The sequence below is a fragment of the Symphalangus syndactylus genome, chromosome 8 (assembly GCF_028878055.3).
Source record: "Symphalangus syndactylus isolate Jambi chromosome 8, NHGRI_mSymSyn1-v2.1_pri, whole genome shotgun sequence".
Taxonomy (NCBI): domain Eukaryota; kingdom Metazoa; phylum Chordata; class Mammalia; order Primates; family Hylobatidae; genus Symphalangus; species Symphalangus syndactylus.
This window is the reverse complement of record NC_072430.2, coordinates 53,028,287-53,054,865: the sequence shown is the minus strand read 5'-3', so window position 1 is coordinate 53,054,865 and position 26,579 is coordinate 53,028,287. Positions and strand designations below refer to the sequence as shown.

Below are 26,579 nucleotides of genomic sequence, written 5' to 3'. Positions count from 1 at the left end.
TGGCATACGGCTGTAGTCCCACCTATTTAGGAGGCTGAGGTGTGATAATTGCTTGAGCCTGGGGGGCGGAGGTTGCAGTGAACTGAGATTGTGCCACTGCACTCCAGCTTGGGTGACAGAACCAGACCTTTGTCTCTAAATAAGTAAATAAGTCATAAATATTTAAGGATGGACCCAGCAGCTCTGCTTGAATTAAAAACTGTAAATAGCCCAAAAGTCCATGGAGAGCTGACCGATACAAAAGCAGGGTACACCCTATGTGTACCCCAATAGCATGCTGTGTGTCTGTTTCAAAGGAGCTAGGTGTGTGTATACCGATGTGAAGAGATGCTGAAGAGCTGGTGAGTGAGGAATGCTAACCTCAGGACAGAATGCTGTGGTGCAGTTCATTGAGTTTAAGGATATGCATGTATACCCCTACTGGTATGGAGCATGTTAGGAACTTGGGACCTCTGGGAAGATTGTTAAGGAGAGCAGGAGGTGAGGGAGCGGGAGCTGGGATTTTCATTTTTCCCTTCATCCCTTTCTGTTCTGTTTAATTCTTTTTAGATAACTATGTGTACTTCTCTGACTTATTGAAGGGTTTTCTTTTCTTGTATTGTCTCTCACTTAGAAAGCAGATGCGTATACAGTGGAGCTGGAGAATGCTGAGAGCCGAGTGGCCAAACTAAGAGATGAAGGGGAGAGGCTTCATTTACCTTATGCTTTACTCCAGGAGGTTTACAAATTAGAGGTATGCCTGAGTAGAAAACATTGACTCAGCACTGTGACTGTGAGGAGCCAGATTCTTTTCTTCCACCAACAGAGTTTAGATTTGTCTTTCAGTTATTGCCCCGGTTGGATGAAAATGCATGTGTGCACCTGCTCTTCTCTTTTCAGGATGTACTTGACAGTATGTGGGGAATGCTAAGAGCCAGGTACACAGAACTCAGCAGCCCTTTCGTCACTGAGAGCCAGCAAGATGCTTTGTTGCAAGGCATGGTGGAACTGGTGAAGATTGGGAAGGAAAAGCTTGCTCATGACCACTTAAAACAAACCAAAAGTAAAGTGGCGTTACAGGCTCAAATAGAAAATCACAAGGTGAGACAGACATATGGGTCAGATGACCCCTTCATAGACTAAAATCTTAAGGTATTTCTGAATGTGAACAGAAAGGATCCATTTTTCTTCTTTGTTGAAATTTAAGTTATTCATTCTTCTAATAAACATCTATTAGAATGCTTAATGTGTACCAGGAATCTGGTACACACTAGGAATTTGGGTTATGAGTAAAAACAGACACAGTTCCTTATATTCATGGAGCTTTCACCTGATTGAGATGATGGATATTTATCAACGAGTCTTCAAACAAATTTAAAATTAAAATGAGGATACATTCTATGAGAGCATTTAATAGCAGAAGGTGACTTAGGAAAGTTAGAAAAGGCTTTCCTGGCCTTGCGCGGTGACTTACGCCTGTAATCCCAGCACTTTGGGAGGCCGAGGCGGGTGGATCACCTGAGGTCAGGAGTTCGAGACCAGCCTGGCCAACATGGTGAAACCCCGTCTCTACCAAAAATACAAAAATTAGCTGGGTGTGGTGGCAGGCGCCTGTAATCCCAGCTACTTGGGAGGCTGAGGCAGGAGAATTGCTTGAACTCAGGAGGCGGAGGTTGCAGCAAGCTGAGATCACACCTCTGCACTCCAGCCTGGGCGACAGAGCAAGACTCTATCTCAAAAAAAAAAAAAAAAAAAAAAGCTTTCCTGAGAACTAGAATCAAAAGGAAAGTGTATTATTATGTAGTATAAAACTATAGTAAATCCTTCAATTTTTAAAATTCATTTCATTAAACAAAAACCTCTTGATCACCAACTAAAGATAAAGAGTAATCTAGGTGCTGATAATCAAAAATGTGTAAGATGGTTCCTACCTGAGGCAAGCTTATGGTCTAGCATTTGGAAGGTAGAGCTTTGTCCAAGAAAAATTGAAAGGTAAATATCATATGAAGGATGGAGGGGAAGAGGAGAAAATAATATTGATTATCTACAGTGTGCTAGGCCCCTTGCTAGATGCTTTTATAAACATCTCTATGTATATGTCCTTTTCAAGGCTTAGGAGAAGGGATTCACATAATATGGAGGGATCCCTCCAGACAACTGGAGGAGGCAGTAAATGGAGAAGAACCATGTGAAATAAAGCCTTCCTCTTGAAAGGTTCTTGAAGTTCAAATACAGATACAGGAAGCTTTATGTCCAGGATTCCTATAAATCAGCAAATTCCCTTTATTTAGTCATTTTCTTGAGTAGAAGTTAAAGCCAGGGTTAAGGAGCCCTGTCTTTCGAATATGTGGGCTGCTTGAGTTTGCACATCTGTCCATCCAACTTGTCTTGAAATTCAGCCACAGTGGCATCTGTTTTTTGTTTGTTTGTTTTTGTTTTTTTAAGAGACAGGGTCTCACTCTGTATTCCAGGCTGGAGTGCAGTGGTGTAATCATAGCTCATTGTAGCCTCAAGATCCTGGTCTCAAACAATCCTCTCACCTCAGCCTCCTGAGTAGCTGGGACTATAGATGTGTGCCACCACACCTAGCTGGCATCTATCTTTTTGTAGCATTTAGACTCAAAACAACTGATTTAGAAAGATCTATCTGGAAATTGAAATTGACTGACAAAAATGTTTGCCATTTAAAATGGATTATTTAGTGGAAAATAACACCTAAGGGTAATACTTTATAATTTGTTGAAGTTCCACTAGTGTTCAAAGACTAAGAGTTTTTTTTTTTTCCTTTTTGGGAGAGAGTCTCGCTCTGTCACCCAGGCTGGAGTCCAGTGGCACGATCTCGGCTCACTGCAGCCTCCGCCTCCTGGGTTCAAGTGATTCTCCTGCCTCAATCTCTCAAATGATTGGGATTACAGGCATTCACCACCATGTCCAGCTAATTTTTGCATTACTGGTAGAGATGGGGTTTTGCCATGTTGGCCAGGCTGGTCAATTTGACTCTACACAGATGTCCTGGGATTTTGGATTTAAAACAAAAATAACTGGATATAAAGTTGAAGTAACTTGGTTTTTAAGATTTTTCACAATTTCAAAATAAATATTAAAACTTTCTCCATCTCATAGGTTTTTTTCCAGAAGCTTGTTGCTGACATGTTGTTGATCCAAGCATACTCTGCCAAAATATTTCCTTCTTTATTGCAAAAGAGAGAGACATTTTGGGCAGATCAAGTAACAGAAGTTAAAATACTAGAAGAAAAGTCACGCCAACGTGGTATGAAGCTGCAGAGTTTGTTGCAGGTATTTGGGTTATGTAAACGTTGTACTGAAGCTGGGAATTCCTGATTTTCCATCACCACCCCAGGTGTTGAGAAGAAGTATCTAGTTATCATTAAGCTATAGTTAAATGGAAGCCTGACAGTGAGGAATGTGGACCCCCGCTAAGGTTCTGAGGCCACTCCCTGAAGGAAAGGTTGGCTGGGATTTCTCATACATAGATTTGGGATGGTACTGTGTTTCTCTGCCCTTTAGGTTCATGTATGAATAAGCAAAATGATAAGCACTTTGAGACCTTGAATGAGATCATTTGGGTGAAACAGTTATTGGTTTAAAAACTGTACTTCTTCAAGAGAACAGGCCCAGATGTCCTAAAATGGATAATGACAATCTTGTCTAAATTCAAAGAAAAAAAATAAGTATGCATAAAGCTCCTTCTCAGTTTTGAGGCATTCCCCTCACACCTTTCATAGCCAATGTTAGTACTTAAAGGAAATAAAAAAGGAAGGAGGCCGGGCGCAGTGGCTCACGCCTGTAATCCTAGCACTTTGGGAGGCGGAGGGGGGCGGATCACGAGGTCAGGAGATCGAGACCATCCTGGCTAACACGGTGAAACCCCGTCTCTACTAAAAATACAAAAAAAAATTAGTCGGGCGTGGTGGCGGGCGCCTGTAGTCCCAGCTACTCAGGAGGCTGAGGCAGGAGAATGGCTTGAACCCGGGAGGTGGAGCTTGCAGTGAGCCTAGATTGCGCCACTGTACTCCAGCCTGGGCAACAGAGCGAGACTCTGTCTCAAAAAAACGAAGGAAATGTTTAACTTGATAATGTAATAGGGTGTTATTTTTTGCTAGCAAAATTTATTTTCTAGTTAGTGTGTCAAGTTGATATTTATAATATGTCATGGTGTTTTTTAAAAAAGACTCCATGGGCCCAGTGAGTGTTCTATAAAAGCCAAGTGAGCCACTATGTGAATAGATATGGAAATGAGTGAGGTGGTTCTTTTCTTAACAGATAATGTTTGGAGTCAATAACCCAGCTCTGTGGTGTGTTGGGATCCTAGGGGTGGGCATCCATGGAAATGGGGCAAGCTAAAAGATGACAAGACTAGGGCTAAGGCAGTTGTCCTCCCCTGATGAAGTGTAAGCCTATACTCCTCAAAGACACCTTGAGCAGACCTATGCTTCAAGTGGCATCGGGGTTTGGTGGGCTTGGGTGTGGGCTGGGAGAGCAAGAGCAGCCTAATAAGAGCTTCTGTTGAATAAGGGTCTAAAAGTTAGCTCTTTCTCTTTCCTAATAAGAGAAAGGCTCTCTTGTGGCTCTGAGGTCTCTACAGAGTTGCTAAGAGTATCACTTTAACTTCATTGTGTTACTCCTTTAGTCATGTTACCCAGTGTGACAAGACAAGCATAAAACACTAAATGCCAACTGAGATACTTTTTAAACCTTCTCCTCAAAGGCAATGGAATTCTTTTCCATTAGATGCTGAGCACTTACCAGGGTGGGTTACGTCTCTCGGACACACCTGGATCTGTACTTTAATTTTGTATGGTCTTGGTGTTCATTTTTGTTTTGTGATTAATTGTGTTGTTATCTGGAACCAATCTAGTAAAGGGCTCCCACTGATTTTATGTCCTTGATTCTCTAGAAATGGGAAGAATTTGATGAAAACTATGCATCTCTTGAAAAGGACCTGGAAATTCTTATATCTACATTGCCCTCTGTGAGTTTGGTGGAAGAAACGGAGGAAAGATTAGTGGAAAGGATTTCATTTTACCAGGTATTTTTCTTTCATTGAAGTTATCAAAGGCATGTCCATAGCACTTTGTGTTTTACATTTGTTTTGACTAAGTGGCTTGATTTTGAAGGTTTGAATTGAAACAAAACGTTCATCATACAACTCACTGTTGAATGTATTCAGGGAGACTGCAGATTTGAATGTGAACTCCTTAGCATAACCACATGTCTGGCTTGGGGGAGAGGACCTTGCTTGAGTCATGGCTCCATCACTTATCACTTCTGTGACCTTGCTGTCCCTAAGCCTCAGTTTCTCTATCTGTGGAACGTAGATAATCGAGCCAATTCTACCTGTCTCTGGAAGTGAATGCCAGTGAGCTACTAGTATGGAAATGAGCTGAAGAATGGAAAGAACTTTGTCAGCCTTCGGCCTCTAAACATATAGTTTTATTCCTACAGTGAAGTCCTGACTAGACGTAGCCCATGAGACAGACAATAATCTTACCTGCCACCAGCATTATAAAAACATCTCAGGCCGGGCGCACTGGCTCACACCTGTAATCCTAGCACTTTGGGAGGCCGAGGCAGGTGGATTGCCTGGGCTCAGGAGTTTGAGACCAGCCTGGGCAAAATGGTGAAACCCTGTCTCTACTAAAATACACGAAAAAAAAAAAAAAAAATTAGCTGGGCATGGCGGCTTGTGCCTGTAATCCCAGTTACTTGGGAGGCTGAGGGAGGAAAATTGCTTAAACCCGGGAGGTGGAGGTTGCAGTGAACCAAGATCATGCCATTGCGCTCCAGCCTGGGCGACAGAGCGAGACTCTGTCTCAAAACAAAAAAACCCTCAAACTTTTAAACTTTGTGTGTGTAACTTTTTGCATTATTATCATCTGTCTCTGTGTCTCTAATTTTGGTGCCAAAGAAAAGATAAAACCTCAAAATAGTTTTCAAGTGGCATTGAGAACATGACCAACAAGATAAAAACAAGTTTTAAGGCTTCTCACCAGGAACTTAAAATTCCTAGTTTTAACTTTAGGATATATGCCGTCAGAATCTGAGTTGTGTGGCTAGAGGCAGTTATGAAATATCAACTTTAAAACCTCAAAAGCACATTTATTGCCTGAATGAACTAGTTGGAAAATGAAAGCAGGAAATAATTCCAGGGCTCTCTCTTCCGTGGAGGTATTTTAGCCTCTATAAGGAACATTTTCCAGAGGCTGGGACAATACTCCCTAGATGCCTGGAAAGCTACAGTTGGTCTCATTGCCACCTTATTAATTATACTGAGCCTAACTCTAAGATAAATCTGGGTCCTCTGGGGTGGGTGGGAGTGGGGGTGATGGGAGTACTGTTTAGCTCTTTGTTAGTCTGGGGATACAGAAGGTATCATCTAAACAGCTGAAAGAATGCAGTTGAGAACAGTATTTTAAGGCTTATTATTTTAAGCAACAGTCTAGTATTAGCCAACCTAATATGAGTGCGACTGTTTCCTCCAAAAGTGACCATATCTGTTAAAATGTGTGATTCTATTACATTTGAAATATTAAAAAGAAAAAAATTGTTCTAAGACTTTTAAATAAATTTGCCATACTAAAGAAGACATATCTTGTAAAGCCCATCTCACATATGGACTTCATAGGCCATTCTCAGTTCAGAGTCAAGGAAAGGTTTGTGTGAGTCTGACAGATGCCGTCATCTTGATCAGCCGTCGTCTGCGGGGCATGGAACCTAGGAGTCAGTTGTGTGGCCTTTGAAGTCAACAAACCCATGTTCAAATGCTGGCTCAGCCTAGTTACTCGTGCACAGACTGTATCCCATGCATACAATCGGTGAATTAGGCTGGGCGTGGTGGCTCACGCCTGTAATCCTAGCACGTTAGGAGGCCGAGGTGAGTGGATAACCTGAGGTCAGGAGTTTGAGACCAGCCTGGCCAATATGGTAAAACCCCGTCTCTACTAAAAATACAAAAATTAGCTGGGCATGGTGGCACGTGCCTATAATCCCAGCTACTTGGGAGGCTGAGGCAGGAGAATCGCTGGAACCCGGGAGGCGGAGGCTGCAGTGAGCTGAGATAGTGCCACTGCACTCCAGCCTGGGTGACAGCAAGACTTCATCTCAAAAAAAAAAAAAAAAAGTAGAGGGTGAATTAAGACTTTTCAGAGATGTTTTAAAAGTGAAGAATCTAGCACTTCACTTAGAAAATTAGACTGATTTTTTTTTTTCTTTTAATATAGATGTTTGATATTTCATTCTAGCCCACACAGGCTCAGACACGGGGAGGGAATTACAAATGGGAGTGGTGGAAAGGGCCATGGAAGTGGAATTTTTTGGTAATATTTTAAAAGGCTTAACTTAATTTGAAAATAGCAAACCTTCTGTTTTGATAATTTATTTTTTAAGATTAAACAGGTGTCAGGATAAATGGCATTAGCTGAATCCAGCTGTGTTAGATAATTACCTTTAGACAGACTTCTCTTCAAAGAATTTCATTTTTCTTTTTTTTTTTTTTTATTAATTTTTTTTGCATACAAAAACAATAAAGATTTTCTAAAAATACATACAAAAAAAGATGCGTATCAAACATATTAGGAAGGTTGCACATGGGAAGTCGGGGAATAGAAATGGGGGTGGGAGTTAAAATAAATGAGAGAGGGACTTTATATGGATCAGTGATAATAACTCAATCCTCTATTTGACAAAGAAGAGGGAGAAGGAAGAGGAAGAAAAAGAAAGTGGGATAAAAGATCAGAAAGGGAGGAAAATAGAAAAAATTAGAGTATGACTCCAGGGTAGACCTGTTTTGTTGTCATTGAGTTGGTCGGTTGGTTTTTCTGTTGTATACTTCATGTTTCGCCAAGTTGGCCAGACTGGTCTCGAACTCCTAGCCCGAAGTGATCAACCCGCCTCGCCCCCCAGAGTGCCGGGACCACAGGCGTGAGCCACCACGTCCAGCCCCCACATTGCTTCTGGCCTCCGTGGTAGACCTCCCTGACGGAGCGGCCAGGCAGAGGAGCTCCTCACTTCTACCCAGACACGGGGCGGCCGGGCAGAGGGGCTCCTCACTTCCCAGATGGGGCGGCCAGGCAGAGACGCTCCTCACTTCTTCCCAGACGATAGGTGGCCGGGCAGAGGCGCTCCTCACTTCCCAGACGATGGGTGGTCGGGCAGAGGTGCTCCCCACTTCTCAGACGATGGGTGGCCGGGCAGAGGCGCTCCTCACTTCCCAGACGGTGGGTGGCCGGGCAGAGGCGCTCCTCACTTCCCAGACGGTGGGTGGCCGGGCAGAGGCGCTCCTCACTTCCCAGACGGTGGGTGGCCGGGCAGAGGCGCTCCTCACCTCCCAGACGGTGGGTGGCGGGGCAGAGGCGCTCCTCACCTCCCAGACGATGGGTGGCCGGGCAGAGGTGCTCCTCACCTCCCAGACGATGGGTGGCCGGGCAGAGGTGCTCCTCACCTCCCAGACGGGGCGGCCAGGCAGAGGCGCTCCTCACTTCTTCCCGGACGGGGCGGCCGGGCAGAGGCGCTCCTCACTTCTTCCCGGACGGGGCGGCCGGGCAGAGGCGCTCCTCACTTCCCAGACGGTGGGTGGCCGGGCAGAGGCGCTCCTCACTTCCCAGACGATGGGTGGCCGGGCAGAGGCGCTCCTCACTTCTTCCCGGATGGGACGCCCGGGCAGAGGCGCTCCTCATTTCTTCCCTGACGGGGCGGCCGGGCAGAGGCGCTACTCACTTCTCAGACGGGGCGGCCGGGCAGAGGCGTTCCTCACTTCCTCCCGGACGGGGCGGCCGGGCAGAGGCGCTCCTCACTTCCTCCCGGACGGGGCGGCCGGGCAGAGGCGCTCCTCACTTCCGGACGGGGCGGCCGGGCAGAGGCGCTCCTCACTTCCTCCCGGACGGGGCGGCCGGGCAGAGGCGCTCCTCACTTCCCAGACGGGGTGGCCGGGTAGAGGTGCTCCTCACTTCCCAGACGATGGGTGGCCGGGCAGAGGCACTCCTCACTTCCCAGACGATGGGTGGCCGGGCAGAGGCGCTCCTCACTTCCCAGACGGGGCGGCCGGGCAGAGGCGCTCCTCACTTCCCAGACGGTGGGTGGCCGGGCAGAGGCGCTCCTCACTTCCCCGACGGTGGGTGGCCGGGCAGAGGCGCTCCTCACTTCCCAGACGGTGGGTGGCCGGGCAGAGGCGCTCCTCACTTCCCAGACGGTGGGTGGCCAGGCAGAGGCGCTCCTCACTTCCCAGACGGGGCGGCCAGGCAGAGGTGCTCCTCACCTCCCAGACGGGGCGGCCGGGCAGAGGCGCTCCCCACCTTCCAGATGGGGCGGCGGCCGGGCAGGGGCTGCAATCCCAGCACCCTGGCAGGCCAAGGCAGGCGGCCGGGGGGTAGAGGCTGCCGCGAGGCCAGACCACGCCACTGCACTCCATCCCGGGCAACACCGAGCACTGGGTGAGCGAGACTCCGTCTGTAGTCGCAGTACCTCGGGAGGCTGAGGCGGGCAGAGCACTCGGCGTCAGGAGCTGGCGACTAGCGTGGCCAAGATGGCGAACGCGTGCCTGCGTCCAAAGGAGAAAAGGCAGGCAGCGGTGGCGTGCCCCGGCAGTCCCAGGCAGTCGGCGGCGCGGGCAGCAGCAAGCCGAGTAGATTGTAGCCTGCGCCAGAGAGGGAAAGAAAGAAAGAGAGAAAGAGAGAAAGAGAGACAGAGAGACAGAGGGAGGGAGGGAGGGAGGGAGGAAGGGAGGAAGGAGAATTTCATTTTTCTTTCCATGAAGTTGGATTAATGATATGCTGTTTTAATTTATTTTTCTGAAGTTTTCTTCCTTTCTCTCTACTGAATCTTTATATTCAGTAGAGGATCCTGGAAATGAATTTTTCTGCCTAGTATTCGCATCTCATGGATAATAGGGAAATACTATTTTATTTATCCTCTTCATATCTAAGTCACCATCTGAAGTGCTTTTGGGGGCAGAATAGAAATAAGGAAAACCTGCTGGCTCTGCACTCAGAGGGGTGGTGGGGACTGAGCCAAGGGAAGGGGGAGGGAGTAGGCTCTCCTAGAGCCAGCAGCTGCTGCTCAGTTACGGCCACCCTTTGCCACATGAGATGCAGGCCAACAATTGCTAGGTCTTCCAGTTTTCCCCAGACACTGGCAATCCTGATTATTATGTAAGATTTCCTGATTTTTCAAACTGATCTTAAGGTCACACAAAACCTATCTGTGAGCTCAGCGTGGCCTAAAGACTGCCAGCTTGTTTTTTGTTTGTATGCAGTAAGTCTGTAAAGTTGATTTGGGTTGGTTGGTTGGTTGGTTTTTTGTTTGTTTATTTTGACACAATCTCGCGCTGTCGCTCAGGCTGGAGTGCAGTGGTGCAATCTCAGCTCACTGCAGCCTCCACCTCCTGGGTTCCAGCAATTCTCCTGCCTCAGCCTCCTGACTAGCTGGGATTACAGGTGTGCGCCACCAAGTCCTGCCTCAGCCTCCCAAGTAGCTGGGATTACAGGCATGCGCCACCACACCTAGCTAATTGTTTGTCTTTTTAGTAGAGAGGAGGTTTCACCATGTTGGTCAGGCTGGTCTCGAACTGCTGACCTCAGGTGATCCGCCCGCCTCAGCCTCCCAAAGTGCTGGGATTACAGGCATGTGCCACTGTGCCCAGCCAGTAAGTCTACAGAGTTGAATCTGTGCTCTAGAAATGCAAGATTGGCCACCTATCATGAAAGGTAACCAATAAACCATTAATCATGCATCCAGTCAGACTATAGTCTTGAACGTTGGGAAAGTGTTACTGTTTTATCAGTAGAAACAAATGTCAGTTTTAAATGCAGTATTTGTGACTAGCTTGGCAGACTTTATTTTCTAAATAATTAATTCTATGACTTTACTTTTTATTAGCAAATAAAAAGAAACATTGGTGGAAAACACGCCCGGCTTTACCAAACTCTGAACGAAGGCAAACAGTTGGTGGCGTCTGTGAGCTGTCCTGAATTAGAGGGCCAGATCGCAAAACTGGAAGAGCAGTGGTTGTCCCTGAACAAGAAAATTGACCATGAGCTCCACAGGCTGCAAGCACTTCTGAAGCATCTGCTCAGGTCTGCCTTTTTGGGGGTGGATTGGCTTCACATTGTGCTGTGAAGAAAGACCTCGGGGATTCTGTAGTCAACTAAATTTTACCTGCAACCCACCTTATGCTGTTTTTTCTTGGACAGTCTAAAGCAGTTGGGTCCCTCTTCTGGGCTAAATGCGATGTAGAATCTCTGATGGTTTGCTAGACACAGCATAACATGTAATCAGTTTGCTGTGATCGTTTTTTCTTTTCTTTTTTGTTTTTAAGGAGGCAAGGTCTTGCCCTGTCACCCAGGCTGGAGTGCATGGAGTGCAGTAGCACAATCATAGCTCACTGCAACCTTGAACTCCTGGACTCAAGCGATCCTCCTGCCTCAGCCTCCCAAGTTGGTGTGACTACAGGCATAGGCCACCATGCCTGGCTAATTTTATAAAATTTTTGTAGAGATGGGGTCTCACATTGTTGCCCAGGGTGGTCTCAAGCTCCTGGCCTCAAGCAGTCCTCCTGCCTCAGCTTCCCAAAGTGCTGGGATTACAGGTGTAAGCCACTGCACCCAGCTAGTTTACACATTTCTATAGAAGCTAGGAATTATGTTATAAAATAATATATAGGTTACCTTTATACCATGATATTGCTGTTTCCTACCCTCTTCCAAAGTTTTAAGATTAAAAAAATGATTTTAGCTAACAGAATAGTTTGAAATAGGTTTTTGAGTTCTTCGGAGAATTTGTTGTGCTTAGTTGGTATAATCTTGAACCATGTGAGGAAGGAGGAGAACATAGAACATTTAAACCTCATTCTCATCCCTGCGTCTTAACCTAAGGCGGTCTAAAAGTTACAAGAAGGGCAGAATATTGTTTGAATATTTTCACTACCTCGGGCAAATACGTTGGGTGTTCAGCCAACAGCAGTTTGTTGTTATACAGCTTATACAAATGCTGGTTGTGTGTGTGTGTGTGTGTGTGTGTATAGTATGTGTGTATATATGTGTATTTTATATATATATATATATATATATATATATGTAATTTTATTTATTTTTTGAGACAGGGTCTCACTCTGTCACCCAGGCTGGAGTGCAGTGGCGTGATCGTGGCTCACTGCAGCCTTGACCTCCTGGGCTCAAGTAATCTTCCCACCTCAGGCTCCCAAGTACCTGGAACCACAGCACATGCCACCACGCCCGGCTAATTTTTGTATTTTTTGTAGAAATGGGGTTTTTCCATGTTGCCCAGGCTGGTCTCAAATTCCTGGGCTCAAGCCATCCTCCCACTTTGGTACCCCAAAGTGCTGGGATTACAGGAGTGAGCCACTGTGCCTGGCCTATATTTTTAATATAAACAAATTTATAGAAGACATTTAATGGACAAAAATCTCTGCCCCTTCGTTGGATATACTTTTGTGTAGCTGTAATAAGAAATAAAAAACAATGCTTTAGTCTTCCTCATTATTCTTTTTTTTGTTTGTTTGTTTGTTTGTGTTTTTGTGTTTTTTGAGACAGAGTCTTGCTCTGTCGCCCAGGCTGGAGTACAGTGGCGCAATCTTGGCTCACTGCAACCTCTGCCTCCCGGGTTCAAGCGATTCTCCTGCTCAGCCTCCTGAGTAGCTGGGACTACAGGCGCCTGCCACCATGCCTGGCTATTTTCTGTATTTTTTAGTAGAGACAGGGTTTCACCATGTTTGTCAGTCTGGTCTCGAACTCCTGACCTCAGGCAATCCACCTTTCTCGGCCTCCCAAAGTGCTGGGATTACAGGCGTGAGCCACCGCATCTGGCCTAAAATCCTCATTGTTCTTGCTGAGCTATAATGAAGAGAGCCCTAGAAAATGCCAGGGGCATCAGATCTAGGGCATGGTATAAAACATGATATAATCCTTATTAACGTCATGATATTCTGAATGTTAGGACTGATCAACATAGGAAAACATACAATAAAATAAGAAAATTTGCTGGTGATGCATATCATTATCAGAATATGTTTCTAATCTGCCTTCTCTCTCACTTTGCTCCTGTTAGTTATAACAGAGATTCGGATCAGTTAACCAAGTGGTTGGAATCTTCCCAGCATACTCTGAATTACTGGAAAGAACAGTCCCTCAATGTGTCTCAGGACTTGGATACAATCAGAAGCAACATCGACAATTTTTTTGTAAGTTGTAATAGCATATGTTCAGTTAATTACTGGTCAGAAATAAATATCAAGGAAAAAGCATAAGGGTTGATGTGATAGTCTTCGTATTTATATGTGGATAAGGGGTAAGACTTGGGTGAATGGCAGCTGTGTTCTTCAAACCTAGAACTGTTTATACTGTTCATTTATAATAAAATATATTTTTAATTGACCTCATAAAATATATCTAAATTTAAAACTTGCACCAGGTGCAGTGGCTCATGCCTGTAATCCCAGCACTTTGGGAGGCCGAGGTGGTGGATCAGCTGAGATCAGGAGTTCGTTACCAGCCTGACAAACATGGAGAAATCCTGTCTCTACTAAATACAAAATTAGCCGGGCATGGTGGCACATGCCTGTAATCCCAGCTCCTCGGGAGGCTGAGGCAGGAGAATCACTTGAACCCGTGGGGTGGAGGTTGCAATGAGCCAAGATGGCGCCATTGCACTCCAGCCTGGGCAACAAGAGTGAAACTCAGTCTCAAAAAACTTGCACTGACATAGGTCATGTTTTACAAATACAAAAAATACAAGACCCAAAAACAACTTTATAAGGTTATTAACTTGTAAATGTTAACATTAATAAATGCATAGTTTTAAATTATTGTAAACAAAATTGATATTTCTACTAAAAAGCTTTTGTTCCATTGTTTTGAGATGGAAAAAAATTCAAAAATACCCCCAAATTTTGGGGGAAATAAAAAGGTATTACTTTTGTAATATAATTACAAAATGATTATTGGTCAATGCATTTATGAAACATAGTCTTTTCTGTTAGACTTTTCCTGTTTTGTTTCCATTTTTCATACTTTGTAGCTATGATTACTCACTTTGGTATTAAAAATGTAAATTTTTTCAACATACTTGAAAGAATCTCTACATAGGAAAGATTTAAACATTTTAATTACAAACTTGTTGCAAGTAATTCATTTAATATGCACTTTGTATTGGGTTCCATAGTTTATTGTAAAACTTACCATTTAAATAATGACTTATTTTAAAAAAATATTAACTCACTGGGTGATAAGCTTCTTGAGGAGTATGCATTCCATCTCTTTTGTTCCCCATTGTGTATGTAATGCCCAACAGTAGGAAAAAGGGGTGTGTGTGTGTGTCTGTGTGTGTGTGTGTGTACACATTCATGTATTTACTATGTTTAATTGTTGTCTCTAGCCAGTTACTGTGACTCTTACTTTCTGCTATATTTAAATTATAAGTTTCTAAATTTTAAAACTCTCCTTTAGGAGTTTTCAAAAGAAGTTGATGAAAAATCCTCCTTGAAGTCTGCCGTTATCAGTATCGGGAACCAGCTTCTTCACCTGAAAGAAACTGATACAGCTACACTGAGAGCTTCTTTAGCACAGTTTGAACAAAAATGGACAATGCTCATAACTCAACTTCCAGATATTCAAGAAAAACTTCACCAGGTAAGTCTTTAGAGATTCAGCATTTGAATTAGCATTCACTTGTTAGCTCACAACTCTTTTAAAATTATTTCTCTGACTCAATAATTTTCATTGACACTACCTATTTTTCTCTGGCACCACTGAATATAAGTCTTAATTACTGGACCCTCCTCCAATGGGATTTTTCTTAAGAGAGAAATCAGGCTTAATTACTTTATTTCTCAGTTTATCTTTGCCACTGTGTTAGTTTATGTGAAGGTCATTGTCATTGTTTTGGGGTCGCTTATTCTAAGTTTGAATGCTGGGTTTGTTTTTTTGAGTAACCTGCATAATTATACAGCAAGACCTTTTATCAAACCAGATATCATCTTTAGTGATGCCCTGCTTCATTTTGTTAACTGCAGGCAATTAAATGGAAATCATTTTGTTCTTACAGCTTCAAATGGAGAAATTGCCATCTCGTAAAGCAATCACAGAAATGATTAGCTGGATGAACAATGTGGAGCATCAAACTTCAGATGAAGACTCCGTACATTCACCAAGTTCTGCATCTCAAGTTAAACAACATCTTCAGAAGCACAAGGTAATTATGCAAAAGGAGCAGAAGTCTTTTCATTGAAACAAGAAGGCTAATCAGTTAGAGGGGTAATGCTGGACAAAGGGACACATAGGATATAATTTTGAAAAACTAATTCTAGGGGTAGGAAACTGGGGTGGTGGATGATTCTAGAGAGATGTTAGTAGACTTGCTTTTATTCCACTTAAATTCCTTTTGCCAGCCCCCATCACCACAGGACAACCCAAGCAAGCTTTTAACAGACTCTGGTCTCACCTTTTTATCCCCACCCCACCACCCCCAATGACCACAGACTCTGCCCGACAGAGTGATTTTGATTCCTTAACTGTTCTTGGTGCTCTCCCTCATCATCCTGTGTACATGGTACACCCTCCACCTGGAATGCCAGGGCCCACGTTTAACTGTATACGTCCTCTTAGTCATCCTTCCATAGTCAGCTTGAGTTGTCCTCGTTTGGAAATCCACCCCTGACTCTCCCAGCCAGACTAGATGACTTTCCTGGATTAGATGTCTCCATGATGCTATTAGTAGCTCCTATCATGCGTTATTATAATTATTGGTTTATTTGCCTGTCTCCCCACCTTGACTGAGCTTCTTGAGACCAGGGGCTGTCCTTCACCTCACTAAAATATAGCGCGCCTATCCCAATACCTGCCTTCCTCTAACAGGTGTTAATGAAATGTTCTTTGAGTAAGAGAATGAGTAAGAAAAAATTGAGATCCTTCTACAAATAGATATAAATGTGGCCTTCTCTGTGATATTTAATTTCAAGTAGATTTAATTAACATTTCATGAGCCACACGCAAACATGTATTGTGTGCTCAGCAGTATGCTGGCCACTGGGAATACAAAGATGAGTGACAAGTGTGGTCATTGCTTTAAGACCATGCAGGCTGATGGAACTAGCTTCTGGTAGGCAGAAGATGAATGGCTTAATCACCAAGCATGATATTAGCAGAGAATTTTGTTTTTATGTACCATCACTTCCTAACTTCAGTGTGTAGTAGAATCTTTGATAAGTCTACACGTGTATATTCTCACAGGTTCTAGCAACCTAGCACATACCACATGACTGTCACTCCCAGGTGTCTCCAAAAGAGGTGCTAGAACTTGTAGGGATAAAATCAGTAAGTGACAGGTTTGGCAGAAATGTTGGCCCTAGGTGGGTTTAGGATTGCTGTACAACTTAAAGCCACCCAAACTTTCTAAAGCCACCTGAGAGGCCTTAACTATCCCCGAAGGAACAGGGAAGCTGCCTAAATGACAGAGTTCCTTAAAGGTGTCCTGGGTTTTCTGAGAGAGACTTTACTTCCTATTTCCCATCTGGTTGTTTCCGTGAGCCCTCAGGATGGCCCAGAATTCCAGCACAGCTCACAGGCAGCCTTCCCCAGGAAGCTTTGTCATATCCTGGGTTCTGGTTTGGGTTCAGATCATAGCAACTGCCATGCACAGTGCCCCTTTAACTTTTCAGCCTATTTGAAAGCAATGCATCTCTGTGTAATTCCCCCAAAGAATCCCTACTCCAATAAAGCCAACTCCTGGTGTAGGTTGGGGAGGGTGGAACAGAACTCCTGACAGGTGCCCCTTGATTAATGGACGGGAGCTTGGCGCCCCCTCGAGTACATAAAGGGAAATCCAGTTGATCTGACCAACATTCATGACTGCTTTGGTGTTTAACTTTGCTTATTTTAGGAGTTTAGAATGGAAATGGACTATAAACAGTGGATAGTTGACTTTGTTAACCAGTCATTACTTCAGCTAAGCACCTGTGATGTAGAAAGCAAGCGCTATGAAAGAACGGAGTTTGCAGAGCACCTGGGGGAGATGAACCGCCAGTGGCACCGTGTACATGGAATGCTGAATAGAAAGGTGTGTTCCTGCGTCACAGCTGGATGTGTGGTTTGACTTTGTGAAATACACTCTCTGAAAAATCAAAAAAGACATTCAATTAGTTGACTAACTGATTACTAAGCCTAATAATCATCTCAACGATAGCCCTTTTATAAATCCTACGTTTTAGCATTCTCCATTGGTACCTATAAGAGAATATGAAAATAGTTCTTATGTTCGAGATTTCTTAGTGGGAAATTGAGCTAGGCAAGTGAAGACGAGGAATTTTATTTAGGAACATGTCAAGTATTATGTCAGGCTCCTAAATGATCAGAGATTTAACATTTTCTATGAAAGCAGATGTTCGAAAGGGGCAAAGCTATTTCAGCTTTGAAAAGATTATAAAAAGAAAGAAGAATGCATGTGGCTTTTTGGTAGATTTTTCACTCCATGACTCTTGAAAGGATTCGGAAAACTTATTCCTGAAAAAATACTTTACATATAATCATGATGATAATTGGTGTGTTTACTGTGTAGAGAATGCATACAGATGGATTTACACAATTAAGATACAAGTACATGAATAGACAAAGGACATGAACAGACAATTCACAAAAGAGGAAATTATAGCTAGCAAATAAACATGGAAAGATATCATTAGCAGATACTCAAAATAAACACTGTGTAACATAATGCACTTCATTAAATTAGAAAAAAAATTAATCAGATAAGACAAAAAACCAAAGCCGTCACGTTCATACATTGCTGATAATGGCTTAAATACTCTCTTGGAAAGCATTTGGAAAATTTAAAGAACTGTAATAATAATCTTACCACTTAACCAAGCAAGTCACCTCTTACACATTTAAGTAGATAGTCCTTCAAAAAAGTAAAAGATGTGCACAGAGTGTTCAGTTCAGCATCTTTTACAGCTGTGAAAATGTACCATGCCTTAATTCCCACTCTAGGGGAATAATTAATCAAATTATACTGTATTAATTTGATGAAACATTGGAGCAGCCTTTTTTTTTTTTTTTTTTTTTTTTTTTTGAGATGGAATCTCGCCCTGTTGCCCAGGCTGGAGTGCAGTGGCACGATCTCGGCTCACTGCAACCTCCACCTCCCAGATTCATGCAATTCTCCTGCCTCAGCCTCCCAAATAGCTGATATTACAGGTGCCTGCCACCACGCCCAGCTAATTTTTGTATTTTTAGTAGAATTGGGGTTTCACCATGTTGGTCAGGATGGTCTTGAACTCCTGACCTCCAGTGATACACCCACCTCTGCCTCCCAAAGTGCTGGGATTACAGGCATGAGCCACCATGTCTGGCCAGGCAGCCTTTTAAAATTATGTCATGACAGTCTGGGCACGGTGGCTTATGCCTGTAATCCCAGCACTTTGGGAGGCTGAGGCGGGCAGATCACGAGGTCAGGTGTTCGAGACCAGCCTGACCAACATGGTGAAACCCCCTCTCTACTAAAAATACAAAAATTAGCTGGGCATGGCGGCACATGCCTGTAATCCCAGCTACTAGGGAGGCTGAGGCAGGAGAATCACTTGAACCCAGGAGGCGGAGGTTGCAGTGAGCCGAGATTGTGCCATTGCACTCCAGCCTGGGTGACAGAGTGAGACTCCGTCTCAAAAAAAAAAAAAAAAAATTATGTCATGACACAGTACTTATAATGTATTGTAAAAAAGAATATAAAAATTTGTGTATATTATGATTATGACCTAATAAAAATTTATTATGAAATTTTTAAGCAACTCTAATGCAGAAAGTCCGAGGAAAGAAATTTTTCTTATACTTTACATATATTAATAGATGACTCAATGAAAAAAATATCGAATGTTGGGAACATTTTATTTTGTATATATCTGAAACTCCACAACAGCTACCTTTCTCAGCAGATTAGCTTTCACCTTAAATATACTTCTTTTCAAAGACGAGCTATTTTTTTTTTTTTTTTTTTTTTTTTGAGATGGAGTCTTGCTCTGTCACCCAGGCTGGAGTGCAGTAGCACGATCTCAGCTCACTGCAAGCTCCGCCTCCTGGGTTCACGCCATTCCCCTGCCTCAGCCTCTCTGAGTAGCTGGGATTACAGGCGCCTGCCACCACGCCTGGCTAATTTTTTATATTTTTAGTAGAGATGGGGTTTCACTGTGGTCTTGATCTCCTGACCTCGTGATCCGCCCACCTCAGCCTCCCAAAGTGCTGGGATTACAAGCGTGAGCCACCGCGCCCAGCCAAAGAGGAGCTTTAATTCTGTTTTCTGATTTATGAATCTTTATTTCAAAAGTCATCAGAGCATCTTATTACATGAAATATTAGAAATTTGAGAAGAAGCAAAATTGTTTTTTAAAAAATAACATCATGGCATTTACCTTTTAAAACATACATTTTAACATTTTTTGTAATCTTTGAATTCACTTAGATACAACATTTAGAACAACTTCTGGAAAGTATCACTGAGAGTGAAAATAAAATACAGATTTTGAACAACTGGATGGAAGCACAAGAAGAGAGACTGAAAACTTTACAAAAACCTGAAAGTGTGATTTCAGTGCAGAAGCTGCTCCTGGACTGTCAGGTGAGGAGGGGAACAGCATCCTGCCCAACCCACGAGCTGGAGCGATTCAGTCACCTCTTTTGCCCCAAGGATAAGTTGCTGTAGTTTATGGAGACTCTCTTTCAGCTCCCCTCTATTTACTTATTATGTCAATTAGATAATGACCCATGGGTTTTACAAAATTGCAAAGTGCCGTTTTTTATAATAAACAGAAGAATGTACTTTCACCGTTACAGTATTGCTGCTCTTAAGAGGTTTGAGTAGTACTCTTGGGGAAAAATGTTCAAAGGGAATTTTGATTTAAATGCTTTCCAATTTTCCATTTGTTTAATCATTTTGCCTAATGTTCACAAAATTACTCTAAAGGTTTCATTATTTTTAGCATTTCATTCTGTGTTTTTTCAGAGGAAAATGATTTTCTTCTACCTATTGTGTATGATGTTTTAAAAAGTTCACTTGTCCCTTGGAACCTCTGCTGAATCACATTTGGGCTTGAGGATGTTGTCTGTGGTTCAGCTGTGCTTTGCCGCATCACTCAGTCTATGCACATTGATGCTGCTTTAGCACTGCCCTTGTGGCTGCTGCCCGTTCAAAGCACCTCTGCCATCGCCATCATGGCAGGCGGCACACGCTGTGCTGTTTCTGTACTTCCTGTGTGACGGCCTTGCAATAGTCACTGTCAGGACTGGAAAGTCTGGCCGGTCCCCATTTCTACTGAGGAGGTTACGGGATAGCACTGGACATAAGTGTGAGCAGCAGCACCGCCGTAAGCGGCCCTTTTCGTATGCTCATATCCTGTTCCCACCTCCCCATGAGCCATCTCCACTTTAGCCTTCTGACAGCCACCTTGGAGTCATGTGCTTCCTTACTGGAAGCCTGCTTTCTGCAGCCTGGTGCTGGACTGTCCCCTAGCAGGTGGTTCTTTCCAGAGCCCAGAAGGTGTTTTCATGCGTGTCGCTACCTCCAGTTTCTCATTAGGTGCTCTCGACTTACTCCTTACTGTCTGGCCAGTCTGTCTCACTCAGGCCGGCTTCCTTCAGCCCACCCTCGGTGCAGGCCTGTCTCATGCAGCTGCTTCCAGCCCGCTTGCCAGCCTCCCCCCTCATTTCCTTCTGATTCATTCTCCACATTGCTGCAGAGGGATATTTCTGAAATGCAAAGGGTGGCAACGATCTCCATTGGAAAATCCTCCAGTGGCTCCAGATTGACCACAGAATGAATTTCACATGTTTTAGAATGACATTCTGGTTCCTCATCTGCAAAGAGTTGCAAATAGACCTAAGTCAAGCAAGTCTTACACAATTGTCTCTCTTTTTGATAGATAATGGTAGCCACGGAACAAGGTCGAAATGGATTAAGTTTAGCTATTCTTCCCACAACCTCACTACCAAGCTGTAATAAACAAATTCCAGACATAATGCCACCATCTATGGAAACATAGATTAGCAAGCAAGCACTAAAAATAGTTTATATAACTAAGTTCAGCAAAGCCTCTCTGTCCTCTTTAGCGCACCAACCACCGCTTTGCATGAAAGGCAGACATAGTAATATTCCAGAAGCAAGAGTCCATTATTTCTATGGCCAGCATTAGGCAACCAGAATCCTTGGAGTTTAACCTGGATACAAAAACCACATGAGGACTTACCTTAGGGATTATTGCACCAGGTGAAGGCAACAGGCTATTCCCAGTTCTTATAGCTGTTCAAGTAGGGGTGGAAATTATATCTACAGTAGTTTAGCCAATCCATGGATCTTGAGTACATGAAATTTACTAGTGAGAACCCATTTCTAATACTCATTATGTTATTTAATAAGCCATTAAGGCCAGGCGCAGTGGCTCATGTCTATAATCCCAGCACTTTGGGAGGCCAGGGTGGGAGAATTGCTTGAGTCCAGGAGTTTGAGACCAGCCTGGGCAAGATGGTGAGACCCCATCTCTACAAAAAATTATTTAAAAATTAGCCGGACATGGTGGTGCATGCCTGTAGTCCCAGCTACTCGAGGCTAAGGGAAGAATATCCTTTGAGCCCAGAAATTCAAGGTGACACTAAACTATGATCATGCCACTGCAGTTCAGCCTGGGTGACAAAGCAAGACCCCATCTCTAATAACAATAATAATCCATTAATTTTACCAGAAGAAAACCATTTCTCACATTTGCTCTGCTCATTAGAAAAATGACTAGTGTTGACTGAGACAAGGGGCTTTAAAAGAAATTTACAGACGTGCCTGGCCAGCATCATCCCTCATCAGTCCCCATTTGCCTCTGTGCCATTACATTTGCAGCTAATTGCAGAATTATTTCTACCTCCCTCCCCTCGCCCCCACCATCCACACACAGATTCTCCTCTGTTTGTCAGAACTCAGTCAAAGCACCCTGACCCTCTCCCTCACCACATGCCCCCTGATTGTGCCTTCCTACCTACTCCCACATTTCCATTAGCTCATTTCTTCCTATTTTAATTTTTTATGCTGCTGCTTGGATGCCTCTTTGCAAAAGGCCATAAACAAGGCTGAGATGGAAGCAAATAAATAAAACAGGCTTCCCTAGCACCCCATGTAGCATCATGTGTCAGAGACTGTACTGGGCTCATCTGTCCACGGGTCTGTCCTCTATCAGATCGTGGGTTTCTCAAGGCAGGCTGGCACATCAGCATGCCTTTTATACCTGTCACTGCCTGTGAAATTCATAGGTGCTTAATAGTTGCCTGAGTATATCTATTAGTAGACCTAAAAGGCTGCTTTTCTATAAATGTTAATTTCTCTTTTTTTTTTTTCCACTATTCTTTGCATACAAGAACTAAAATGAGGCCAGGTGCAGTTGCTCACACCTGTAATCCCAGCAATTTGGGAGGCTAAGGCAGAAGGATCACTTGAGGCTAGGAGTTCAAAACCAGCCAGGGCAACATAACAAGACCCAGTCTCTACCAAAAAAAAAAGTTATCTGGGCATAGTGTTGCACACCTGTAATCCTAGCTACTTGGGAGCTGGGGCAGGAGGATCACTTGAGCCCAGGAATTCAAGCAGTAAGCCATGGTCATGCCACCGCAATCCAGCCTGGGTAAGATCCCATCTCTAAAAAAACAAAACAGAAAGAACAGAAAAAAAGAAAAGAAAATGATGAAAATAATTGATGTATACTTTAATGACCTATCCCAGGGCAGAATGCTTCAGTTCAGGTAAGCTTGCTAAAGTGGCTTTACTCTAGAAAACTTAAGGACTGGAGTTGATGAAGCATGAAGACATTAGGATTGAAATATTCTGAAGGGCTTCTAAAAGCCATTGATGACTGGAAAAAGGCCACGTTTGACATATTATAATTATCAAGGAAAATTGTGTAGTTGACTAGAATGGGGAGGTTTGAGATGAGGTTGTTAATCCCTCAAGTTTGATGTCTCTATACTATAAGCAAGCACAGCTTCTTAAAGAAGTATGTTCATTATAAAGTCAGAGGAATTTAGATATTTTAAAACTATTTAACGCTGGTTCTCACAGAATAGAAAAACAGGACTTGCAAATTCTAGTGAATCTCCATAATTAGCAAAAGATTATTTTTAATTCCACCCTGATTTATGTGTAGCAAATTGGAATTTAAAGTAAGACAAATTAATTTGCCAGTGAAGTGGGAGTTGGGAAACTTGAAGGGTACTGTTAGGCCTCAGTGAAGCAAGGTCAGATGACAGGACTACTGGGCCATATTATTCTGCAGAGCAAAAGAAACGAGCAACCCCACCATGTGTGGGTGTTTGTGTGCTGCTATTGCCATGGCTTTTTTTCTTTTTTTTTTCTTTTTTTTCTTTTTTTTGATGCAGGATCTCACTCTGTCATCCAGGCTGGGGTGCAGTGTTGCAATCATAACTCACTGCAGCCTTGAGCTCCTAGGCTTAAGAGATCTTCCCATGCTGGGCACAGTGGCTCACACCTGTAATCCCAGCACTTTGGGAGACCAAGGCAGGTGGATCACTTGAGGTCAGGAGTTCGAGACCAGCCTGGCCAACATGATGAAACCCCGTCTCTACTAAAAATACCAAAATTAGCTGGGCATGGTGGCACATGCCTGTAGTCTCAGCTACTTGGGAGACTGAGGCAGGAAAATGGCTTGAATCCCAGAGGCGGAGTTTTCAGTGAGCCGTGATCGTGCCCACTCCAGCCTGGGTGACAGAGCAAGACTCAGTCTCAAAAAAAAAAAAAAAAAGATCTTCCCACCTCAGCCTCTCAAGTAGCTGGGACTACAGGCGCTTGCCACCACACCCAGCTAATTTTTGTATTTTTTTTTTTTTTTGTAAAGACAGAGTTTTGTCATGTTTCCCAGGCTGGGCTGAAACTCCTGGGCTCAAGTGATCCACCTGCCTTGGCCTCCCAAAGGGCTGGGATTACAGGCGTGAACCTCCATGCCCGGCATGGCTGTTGTTTATGCTGCCAGTTTTGAAGGGTGTGTGTGTGTGTGTGTGTGTGTGTGTGGTTATTTCCTTTTGTCTGCGATGTAGTCATTTCTCATCAGTTTTCTTTGTAGGGGAATTATGACAGCATATTAGTAAGTAAGTGTTTTTAGAAATCTCTAGTTAGTCAAGCCTTTAGGAGAGACTGTTTTATAAATTCAAAGAAGGAAAGTGATTTAATATTCTTAAAGTGTTTTCAGTTATAACTTTGCAGATGAAAAAAGTTAGATTTAAACCTATGATAAAAGAAACATGCTAATAAATAAGGCTGTCAGGGTGTGAGGGAACGAGTTAGGGTGGCAGAGATGGACAGAGGTAGCAGCTGACTAAATCTCATTGGCAAAGGCTATTTCAGAGAAGCCGTTTTGTTTCCTGGGTGCCTTTGTAACCAGTCCAGAAGAATAATATTTCATAAATTCACCCACATGTTAGTATGGGTGGATTGTTATGACAATGAGAGATTTTCTGTTAATATGCTATATATTCATGTGGCTCTAAATTCTAAAAGCATAGTGGGTCCTGCAGTGGAAGATTCCTCCAGCTCCATTCTCTTGTCATCCATTCTTACCCCCAACCCTAGCTATCAGTTTCTTATGGAACAGACTTTTTTCCCTTTTTCTACTTTCCAGTCCGGAAGACCCCTGACATTCATTGATTTAGAGTTTGTGATTTCCACATTCCAAGAGTGACCTGAGGGCTCCTCACATGTGGTAATCTGGCAGTTTTGCTGGACTGGATTTCAGTGCTCTGCTGTAAGGCTAGCACGAGGGAGCTCGTCCCTCACCAGAGTACAAGTTACCTGCTCAGCTACCCCATGCCCATGAGGCACTCATGTTTCTCTTTCCTTATGGACCGTGCAGTGATTCTTACAAAGAATTAAAAAAAAAAAAAAAAAAAAACTGGGATCCTTAGGCAAAGCAATTTTCGAAAAAAAAAAAAAAAAAGATCCTTATGCAAAGCAATTTTCAAGAGAGAAATAGAACATGAGCAAAGGGTCGTTAACTTGAGGCCATGCATTTGGAACACATGCATCTGGATGGAAATGTAATGCTAAAGAAAGTATGCAGAAGCGCATCCCAAATTTGTGAATTGGGAGACTTGAGGGGAATTCAAAATGAATCCCTCTGAATGCCAAAGATCTCTTGTGTTTTCCAGTTTTCTTGTAATGAGCATGTAATGCTTTAATAATTTTTTAAAAGTTTAAACTTTTTCCAAGTTGGATTTCAACTGCAATCCTGAGAAGGACAAATAAGCAGCTCCTACCGTCTTTCCTCTAAGTAGAGTGGCACTGTTGCTGCTGGCCTCATTCATCTCTGTTTTCAGACTGCTGGCTCCATGGTGTCCTTTGTAGTAGAGGGATCCTGTAGGTTTTTTTTCTTTTTTTTTTTTTGAGACGGAGTCTTTCTCTGTCCCCTAGGCTGGAGTGCAGTGGCGTGATCTCGGCTCACTGCAAGCTCCGCCTCCCGGGTTCACGCCATTCTCCTGCCTCAGCCTCCCGAGTAGCTGGGATTACAGGCGCCCGCCACCACGCCTGGCTAATTTTTTGTATTTTTAGTAGAGACGGGGTTTCACCGTGTTAGCCAGGATGGTCTCGATCTCCTGACCTCGTGATCTGCCTGCCTCGGCCTCCCAAAGTGCTGGGATTACAGGCTTGAGCCACCGCGCCCGGCCTGGGATCCTGTAGGTTTTTTAAAATGTGTCTATAAAGAGTAGACCAGGTCAGGGTGCCTCTTATGAGTGAATTAATAAACTAACAGGTAGAAAATGATGAAAGTTATTACTGAACTACCAACAGTTATATTGTCTGTCACTTATATGATGCTATATGGTTTAAAGGCACCTTCTTGCTTGTGATTTTATTTGAGTTCTTAGCTTGGCACACATGCTGTGGGGTATCATCACTTTTTCCAAATGAGAAAATGGAGAGTCAAAGGTTTGATGACTTACACCTGGTCAAACAGCCAGTGCAGGGCAGACGTGGAATGGGGACCAGATTTCAGACCAGCATCCTTTCTGCTCTGCCATGATGGTTCAGACGTGTTGCCTAGATTCTCCTAAAATACAGAGTTGTGTCATATGTAATTTAACTAAGAGTATTATGATTTAAATGTCTTTGATGTAATGCTATTTAATTATATAATCTAATGGCATTTTTACTTGAAAAGAGTGAACTCCTGTCTCTGACACCTTATTAATTGTTTTGTAATATTGTGCATTGAAAACCTTTTCCTCTTACTCTTCCAGGATATAGAAAATCAACTTGCAATTAAGTCCAAAGCACTGGATGAGTTGAAACAAAGTTATCTGACTTTGGAGAGTGGGGCAATACCATTGTTAGAAGATACAGCATCCCGAATTGATGAGTTATTTCAAAAGAGAAGCAGTGTTCTCACTCAGGTACTAGAATTCATTTGAAATGTGCTATTTCTCTTCACATATTCTTCTTTTATCTTATTTGTTGTTGTTGTTGTTTTCATCCTTTACTCATGGAGACTCTCTATACCCAACACTGAAAAGTTGCTGAGAAAAACTGAAGTAAATTAGAAG

The 26,579-nt window shown here is 43.4% G+C and overlaps 1 protein-coding gene across 4 annotated transcripts in view; it reads left to right on the top strand.

Annotated features, from left to right (window-relative positions):
- SYNE2 (spectrin repeat containing nuclear envelope protein 2) overlaps positions 1–26,579 on the top strand; it is a 379,741-nt gene that overhangs the window by 279,510 nt on the left and 73,652 nt on the right. For all 4 annotated transcript variants that reach the window (XM_055289134.2, XM_055289133.2, XM_055289132.2 and 1 more), the window contains exons 75-85: positions 614–733; positions 880–1,080; positions 3,103–3,276; positions 4,898–5,029; positions 10,873–11,069; positions 13,060–13,192; positions 14,457–14,639; positions 15,055–15,201; positions 16,888–17,064; positions 19,459–19,614; positions 26,277–26,429. In XM_055289134.2, the coding sequence (XP_055145109.1) occupies positions 614–733; positions 880–1,080; positions 3,103–3,276; positions 4,898–5,029; positions 10,873–11,069; positions 13,060–13,192; positions 14,457–14,639; positions 15,055–15,201; positions 16,888–17,064; positions 19,459–19,614; positions 26,277–26,429 (1,773 nt within the window). The remainder of the gene's footprint in view (positions 1–613; positions 734–879; positions 1,081–3,102; positions 3,277–4,897; positions 5,030–10,872; positions 11,070–13,059; positions 13,193–14,456; positions 14,640–15,054; positions 15,202–16,887; positions 17,065–19,458; positions 19,615–26,276; positions 26,430–26,579) is intronic.